This window comes from Rhagoletis pomonella, unplaced genomic scaffold, assembly GCF_013731165.1.
Source record: "Rhagoletis pomonella isolate Grant_MI unplaced genomic scaffold, Rhpom_1.0 Rhpom_scaffold_00001, whole genome shotgun sequence".
NCBI lineage: Eukaryota > Metazoa > Arthropoda > Insecta > Diptera > Tephritidae > Rhagoletis > Rhagoletis pomonella.
This window is the reverse complement of record NW_023458555.1, coordinates 57000191-57009218: the sequence shown is the minus strand read 5'-3', so window position 1 is coordinate 57009218 and position 9028 is coordinate 57000191. Positions and strand designations below refer to the sequence as shown.

At 34.7% G+C, this 9028-nt stretch overlaps 1 protein-coding gene across 1 annotated transcript in view; it reads left to right on the top strand.

The window, feature by feature from the left end:
* Positions 1-9028, top strand: part of LOC118746507 — a gene marked incomplete in the record, with an annotated part of 49150 nt that overhangs the window by 3720 nt on the left and 36402 nt on the right. Inside the window, 2 exon segments of the mRNA XM_036480357.1 lie at positions 804-984; positions 1048-1532. Of these exon segments, the coding sequence (XP_036336250.1) occupies positions 804-984; positions 1048-1532 (666 nt within the window).

The window sequence follows — 9028 nt, the reverse complement described above, 5'->3', positions numbered from 1 at the left end:
GCTACGGCTCTTTCTTCAAAATTCTGTTAAATGGGTGTTGCTAATAATTGAACAGCCGAAACTTAACGCAACTTAATGCCACGTCGAAATCTGTTTCATTTTGATTCTCTAAGTTCTAAGTTCTACGTTCCGTTAAATTAAGTTAAATTGCCATAATCAGGCTTTTACGGTCAAGGCATGTTGAATACAGTGTTGCTGTTTCGGTCCAATTGGACCAAAATTGGTAGTTTCATTTCTTAAAATAAGGCTTTGGTAGGTTGGTTGGTTTGTTGTGATTTTCGAGGGGTTTTGGTAACTAGGCTCATATAATTTATTCACTTTATAAAACTTCAAATGTCTCTGTTTTCGGGAGTACATGTAAAGGACGATGTGAAAAGGAAAACAGAAATGGGACATGCCAAAATTATTCTTCAACCGAAGTTGAATGTTGCCGTGATTAGACTATGCTCTAATCCATAGAGTTAGTTTAAGTTAGAAGAAAATAATTAGACAATTGTTGTGCAAATGCCAAATTTTACACTTCGCTTAAGCGAGTGAGTGAGAAGGGAGAGTTTTTATACTTTATTTCCCTCTTCTCCCTTAAGAAAATAATAGTTGACAGCTTCGGATTCGGGTTCAGAGATACCCATGAATCGGTTTTTGTACCGGTTAGGTTTTCCTAAGTGGTTCGAACCAATGAACCGTTCCACATACATTTTAGGAGTGGTTTGCAGCCCTAACTGTATCTGATCACAATAATGTTATGAATTAAGACAAATACATTTTTTGTTTAACGATTATATTTTATATACCTATTTTTTTAGAAACAAAGAAAAATTACTGACATGCTGGTTCCTAAGAAGGTTTCATCTAATGTCACCAGTGTTAAACACGAACAATTGGAGCTTGGAATCAAAGGTTTGGATGCTGTACCTGCCATTACTCCTTCATCTGTCGAAGCAAACTTGTTTGAAAATCCAATTCGGTTGGAAACAAAAGATGCAAGTGAGGAGAAGAAATCAACTGATCAAGTAATAAATATAAAAGCGTCATTGAAAAAATCGATAGGCACAACAAAAGCAGTCACCCCCACATTGAAGAACAGTTCACAGGCAGCGAATTCGAGACAGAAGATGTTGAATCCATCCGTCTCTCAAAATAAGCGACAAATTCCAGTTTTGCAGCACGATCTCAAGAATAAAATAGATGCTGCAAAGTCATGTTTGGCGATCACAGCTACGAAAAGCCCACAGCAAATGCCGAAGGACACCCATAAGTTTGCGCTACCGCAATCAACACAAAATGATGAACGAACCTCCTGTATTGTTTGCAAAAAAGTAGCACGCCCAAATTCAATATATTGCAGTGATGACTGTATTCGAAAGCATGCACAGAATGCTCTTAATATGTTTGCAGCTGCTTCAGCAGCTAAGTATCCAGACCTCACTGCAGTTTCTAGCACCATTGAAGAAACCAGCGCAAAGAAGAAAAAGCAAAAAGGGCTTTTTGAGGACATCCTTTCTATGGCTGACAGAAAGCCGAAAGTTGAACGGGTAATGCAAATTTTTAAGGTATTTATACATTCCTAGGAAATGCACCTGCGAATTTAATTATCAGTTAGGTGCATATTAGTTATACAAATAATTAGCTCACAAAGTTACTCAAATATCTTAAATTTAATATTAAAAGAAGGTGTGATGCAAAGAACATGGCATATTCTTAGTCGGGTTCTTCTGCTTCGTATCCTTAGGCTGGATGTTCCCGATTGCATTCATTCATTTTTAGGTCAGGAGTTTTATTTTATTCAATGGTGCTTCGGCGCTGTGTCGGAGTGTATAGAGGTGCGTATTACCACTCTATTAGTAAAATTTGTCTAACAGTTCGGATTTGGCATACATTTGTATAACAAAATCAAGATTCGCGTTACAAAATAAAAGAAAAGCTCGGCCCAACACATAGCAAAAGTGTAAGCGCTAAAATATTATTTTATTACTTTCGAGCTCGCCGGTCTTTCGGTTTTCCCATTATTTCTTTAATCGTATTTAGGACCGTCAATTTCTTTATATAATCCAGCCACGTAATTGTTCTTCTTCCCGTTTTTCTGAGTCCATCGATTTTACCTTGTATTAAAAGTTTCAGTACCTTATATTTCTTTCCTCTGATATGTCCTAGATATGCTTTTTTACCAGCTTTTATTAAGTTTCACCTGTGTGTAATCGAATCTTGCAATAAATTTTTAATCAACTTCCCTATTATGAATTACACTAGTTTACACGAAAAAAGTATCTCGATAAAAAGTGCTTTCTAGCTTAATTTGTGGTCGCTGAAAACGAAAATGACACTCATTTATTTTTCTCAAGAAGCGTTTTTGCGATTTTTGCAGAAAACCTGTTTTTCGTGTCTTATTCCAGTCTTTCACAAACAATGATATACATTTTTAGAAAGGTACATACCTCTTCTTTACAGCAATATGCCATTATTGGTAATCTAGTGATTATTACTTCCACAGCAGCCATTCAAAGTTAAAAAATTTTAAGTTTTTGAGCTTTTTTGGAAATGAATGAGGTTTACTGACTTTTTCATAAGATACAAATTTTTAACGTAGATATATATGATAACAATTTTAAGATAATTCTGTCACATAAAATTTAAGCTAAATATTGCTTCGATCGAAGAAGAAATGTAGAAGTTATGACAAGCAATTCGAGGTTTTTAACATTTTCACACTTCAGGTCGAAAATATGATTTTTCTGTCAAACTTCTTCGTTTGTGTTCCATTCTGTCTTCTCGAAATAACATCCAACAATAGTCGCCCATCATGGCCTGATCTCAGAAACCCTCATACCGCTTTTCGATAGTAGCAATGTCCTGGTGAAATATTTCGCCTTGTTCGTCGCTCTCAGCTCCCAAATTCGGTGGAAAAAAGTCCAAATGACTATTGAGCAGGTGCATTTTCAGAGTCATTCGAGCACCTGTAATAAAATATTTTATAAATTATTAAATAGCTTTTTTTAAAAATAATTATTTTAATCCATGCAAGGTATAACCGTTGAAGATATTTAGGTATAAGTCACAAAAAGAAAATTGCATGGATTTTCACAAACATACATTTAACCTAAAAATACTTCACACTCACCAATGGCATTGAAGTTTTTCATCGAATTGTCAATTGTCGTTTTTGTTTCTATGCGCTTAAATGCGCTTAATCGTACAAAACATGTGGCAAATACAGAGTTTGGAGTCCAATGTTTATCCGGATTCTTGGCTTGAATTCCAAAATATTGTTCATAGGCAGTTAATATGTTTGTGTTTTTTTTTCCGAGCACTTTGTTTGAATATGTACAAACCACAAATAAAGCAAAACTTATCCGGTGAGTGATTGCACATTTTGGGCTTTTTCTTTAGAGCAAAAACTTCATTCTAAAATAAGAGAGAACACAAAAGGAACAACTGTCCAACAAAAGTACGAAACGAAATCCGATGAAGTTTGTCAACTACCTAACGGGGCATGAAAATTATCGGAAGTTCCATGTCGGTCAAGCTGTAACGCATTTTATCGACTGGAGATATTTCTGTTCCCCCATACAACGCTTACTTTGATTCAGCATATAAATTAACACAAAATAACCTTTTTTTTTTGTGTTTTTTACCATTTTGGCAACATTCCGTGGATGTGGATTCAACCCCAGCCCTGCTTCATAATTTATTTCTGTGTAGGTGTAAAAATGGGAAATTTGAAAGTCAGAAGCTGAATATGCATCATTTTGCAAAATACGTTATAACTTCAACATTTTTCGTCCGATTTAGACAATCAAGAAAAGACTTGATTATTATAAAATTATTTTGAACTAAAAATTTCATGTATCGGACAAAAAACTTTTTAATCAATAGTAAAACGTCGATAAATTTCAATAATTTCCAAAAAAGCTCCAAAAAGGTAATTTTTTAATTTTGAACGGCCGCTGTGGAAGTAATAATCACTAGATTACTAATAACGACATATTGCTGTAAAGAGGTCTGTACCTTTCTAAAAATGTATATCATTGCTTCATAACATCAACTTCCTCGGAGGTTTCGGTAAAAAACTGTAATAAGGGTGACAGGTAATAAGATCAACGAAAATAAGGTCAACTGACTTTATTTCCCACCCTGGTGCGAAATAAAGTCAATTGACATTATTACCTTTTCAAAAGCGAAATAAAGTCAACAAAAATTTGAAAATAAAGTCATTGACGCTATTTCCTGATTCAAATGGAAATAGCGTCAACAATGCTCAAACTATGTCGATTCATAGAAAAAAATGTTGTTCTTACAATAAACATTGCCCCGTAAGTGTTGTTTTTTAATAGGTGAAAAAGGTTATTGCCAAATCCTCAGTGTTGTGATATTAATCCACACACAATCATGAACTACCACCAATTGATTTTATTAAAAAAATTTAAATTACGAATATGTAAAAACATGATGCGAAAAACTAAACGCCTGCGTAGAGCTGGAATACGAGAAATATTTGAAGAAAGAGTGTAGAAATGATCCATAACTTGCAAAACATGTTTCGTTTCCACAAAAATAAAGCGAACACTATTAAATTGAAGAAACAGTCCATGTCCAAAAACCCCGGAGGAACACTGAAAGAATTCTGTGTTTTAAATTACCATATTTTGAACTAATTCGGAATGTCTAAGGTGGAAAACAAACCAACCTTTCTATAAGGAAACAATTATAGAAAAAGAATTTTCTTACACTGTATTCATGTCTTCGCCAGCAATTTGTGACGACATCCTTTAAAAGCAGCTAAGGAGAACGACGACATTATTTATTAGATGGCACATTCAACGAGCCAATGTGCCAAAATGCGGGTATAAACAATTATTGATTATTTAATATCGGAACCGAGATCATATAAGTTAATTGATTGGTTTTCACACACTTTTGAAACACAAATTATATGCTTTTTTACTGCAGACAAGTTGTTGCCCCAAAACACAGCAGAAATCTTCCAATCATTGCTGCCAACTATCCTTAGTTCTGAGGTGCCATACTGAGGATAAAAAAGTACCAACATGTGCCAAAAGAAAAAAAAAGTGGCAAAAAAGGTGTCATTCCTTTTAATCATTCACATTTAGCAATAAAATAAAGCTATATTTTCCAAACAAAAGTGCAGTGATAAAATAAGATAAACCAGTTGAATAGCCTTTACAAATTAGAAAATTTTAGTTGAGAAAAAGAAGTGCACGCAAAGGATTTCACAAAAATGTATTGAAATGTTATTTTTTTACAAAAGTGCCATTTTGCCAAATTGAAAAATTAAGTGCCATTTGAAGTAAAATAGGGACAAATGGCACGGTTTGAGCCAAGTTGGCATCCCTGCTTCCAATAACTTACAAATATAAAAATGTGAAATATCGAGAGCTTGAATTCATTAATACCCTCTATCTGCAATTTGCACAAAAAACTAATTTGTGATTTTAGAAAACATCTGGGACTTATTACCTGTCGTTATATAAGGTACCATTAATATCACTGATGACAGTTAAAGCTTAGGTGGATTTTTATATCAGAATCTCATCTTTGTGAAAAGTGTGCAGATAGAGGGTATTATTGAATATAAGCCCTCGATGTTCAAAATATATAAAAATTTTATTTCAACATATAAAAAATAAATCTTCCTGCGTTACAGCACGGCGGGAGTCGGGAGGGGAGGGCGGGGGGGCCGGGGGGCCGCGGGACGTGGTGGGCTGCGCCGGTCGCGCGGGGTACGTGGGGCGGGCGCGCGACGTGTGGCGCGCTGACGCGGGCCGCCGCGAAGCTAAGCAAATTTAATGTTTGAAAGAGAAATAATGTCAATGGATTTTATTTCGTTTTTAAAACGGTAATAATGTCAATAAATTTTATTTCGCACCAGGGTGGGAAATAAAGTCAATTGACCTTATTTCCGTTGATCTTATTACCTGTCACCGAAATAAGACACGAAAAACACGTTTTTTGCGGAAATCGCGGAAACACTTCATGTGAAAAATAAATGAGTGTCATTTTCGTTTTCAGCGACCCCAAATTGTGCTATAGAAAGCACTTTTTTTATCGAGGTACTCGTTTGAAACTGAAAATTTGTAAACTAGTGTTATGGGTCGATCATCGATAGCAACCGAACTTCAGTTGCGTTGCTAGTTGCCGAAACGATATTACACATGGCAACTGGCAGCTGCAGTTGCTACAAAGTGTGTACTCAGGCAACTACATTTTTGTGGTTGCTGGGAAGGTTTTTGGAGGATGTTTAGGAGCGAAAATTGAGAAGTATGTCAAATATTTTATTTTTTAATAGTTTGACGATATTAACATTTCGCAATGTAGTTTGCACTTACAGAATATTATGAAAATAACAACAAAACACCAACTTGAATTTTTAGTTACCGTGGAGTATGCGCTTTTGGTGTAACAAAAACGAACACTGATTGAACATTTTTTCCTCTATCAACTGAAGCACCTCTTTCAAAACTACCGAAATACCAAATTTCCAAATTTAAGTCATTGCCGTTTGACTTCCTTTTGCGTAAAATTGAAGAGCTGCTCAAGCTTTAAGGAGCTTAGGTATTGAAGTTGAACGAAGTTGTTCCTCTGTGTATTAACCATCATGCCAGGGGCGTAGCCAGGATCTTATCTAGGGGGGGGAAAACAAAATATTTATTTATTTATTTCGAGTCTTTGATTTCCAAAATCTTACAGACTAAATAACAATTAATGAATTAAAAATTTACGAATAAAGAGTAAATAATGTTTTTTTTTTAATTCTAGGCGATTAGCGAATATGTTGACATTATTGTCATTACATAAAGCATTGAACTCACTCATTACCCTAATAACTGGTTGATTCAGAGCATATTTGGTTTTAGAAAAATCAATCGAAAACAAATCATGTTGACGAAGCATTCTCATTGGAGTATTGAGTTTAATGAGATCTAAAAGGTCAGGACAGTCAATTGCTCGGCTCAAAACATCATGTAAGAAGATTAGGCCAGAAATAATCCGCCTACCGCGAAGTGTATGTAAGCATATACGTTTGCAACACGAAATATGTGGAGGAGAAGGGTTTTCAAACCTAATTTGGGCTAGACCGAATTTTAAAAAGCACTTCTGAACCCGTTCTATCCTCTTATGGTGAATTTCATAAGTAGGATTCCATATGAGAGAGGCATATTCCAGTTTAGACCTATCAAATATAAAATCTTTCTTGTATACGGGTCTTTGAATTGTTCACTATTGCGTTTAATGAATGCTAGCGAGGCTAAACCTTTGGGGATAATATAGTTTAAATGTTCAATAAAAGTGAAAGATGAATCAAATACAACGCCTAAATCCCTTATTTTGGAACTAGAGTTTAAGATTCGGTCGAATCCTACTGAAAGAAGTCTGATGAGGAAATGTGGTGATTTCCGAAATAGCTATCACTTCTACCATTTTTTCAAATTATTGTTGCTTTTCCACAATAAGTTTTCATTAAAAAACGGCCTCAAGCTCAATAAATATTGTTGAATATAATTGTTATAAGGCCATAAAATAACAAAAACAAATGAATAATTATAATATCTAAAACAAGCACTGGACTCGTTCGTGAAAATACCAAAAAACAAAGGACCTAATATGCTCCCTTGCGGAACTCCTGATGTTGCAATATAGGGGTAAGAGCTAACACCATCAACAACAACTTTATTTATTCTATTTGAGAGATAGGACTTGATCCAAGACAAAAAACTTGAGTGAAAACCAAAAAGGTTTAGCTTCTTAAGAAGTAGATTGGGGGATACACGATCAAAAGCTTTTGAAATGTCAGTGTAGATGACATCAACTTGGCAACCAGCTACAAACGAGAAAGGCAATAATTTGAAAAAAAAAAAACAGTTAAATTACTGACGGTTGAGCGCCCAGGTACAAACCCATGTTGTCAAGGGGATATTAATTGTTTTATAGCCTAATAATCTTTTCGAATAATTTAGCAATATTAGGATGCTTAGAGATGGTTGGATATGTCCCTTTTGTTACCTGCTTTAAAAACGGGGGACACAAACGATTTTCCATTCATTCAAAAAAAGACCTAACTTTAATGATAAATTGAATTGAAGTAGCAGTTGTTCGGCAATCGACGAAATGCATTGCTTGAGAAAAAAAAGACGATATTTGATGCAAGTACGCTTTTTTGGAATTCGTTAAGCTTCGTATTCCATAAAAAATATCATCTTCCGATAAGAGCAGAGATCCAAAATCTAAAGAAGTAGAAGTGATATTGCAGGTGGGCTCACTACTCAAAGGACACTCATTAACAAAGTTCGATTTGAAAAAATCTGTGAACATATTCGCTGTATCATTAATTGACGATGACTGCTTCCCTTCGTACTGCATGGCAGTTGGAAAAACCGAAAAGGTTCAAAGCGTACGTTGATAAATGGCCAAAAAGCTTTGGGATTAGATTTGATGTTATTTTCAAACCCCATTAGGTATTTATTATATAAAAACTTATTTAAACAGTTGAAATCCACCATATATTTCTCATACAATGCTTTATGCTGAATACTACCATAATTCTCAAATAGTCTATAAAATTTATTCTGTAAGTTCTTTAATTTTTTTAATCTCTTATTATACCATGGTAATTTGTGAACACGGTCTGGGAAAAGTTGGGTTGTTTTCTCTGATAATTTGAAAAAGTTGAGATCTGAATTTATCAAAACAGTCAGGGAGACTACACCCCATGAATAACCTTTCCCAATTCACGCCAGAAATGAGGTTATTTAAATGTTCAAAGTCGCAACGTGAGTAATTAAAATTAGAGTTCAAGGCAGTTTCTTGTGGGCAGGCCTCATAAAACTCGATCTCCAGTATGAGTGGGATATGATGCTTGTCAGTTAGAGATATTGAATAGTCTGACTTAGATAGCTTAGATTTAAGTAGATTTAAGTTAAATCTTCAATAATATTGAACAATAAATGCAATTTGTTGGGTGTGGCAATCACAAATTCACATGCCATAAGTCAAAAGATATTTTTATTTTCAGTAT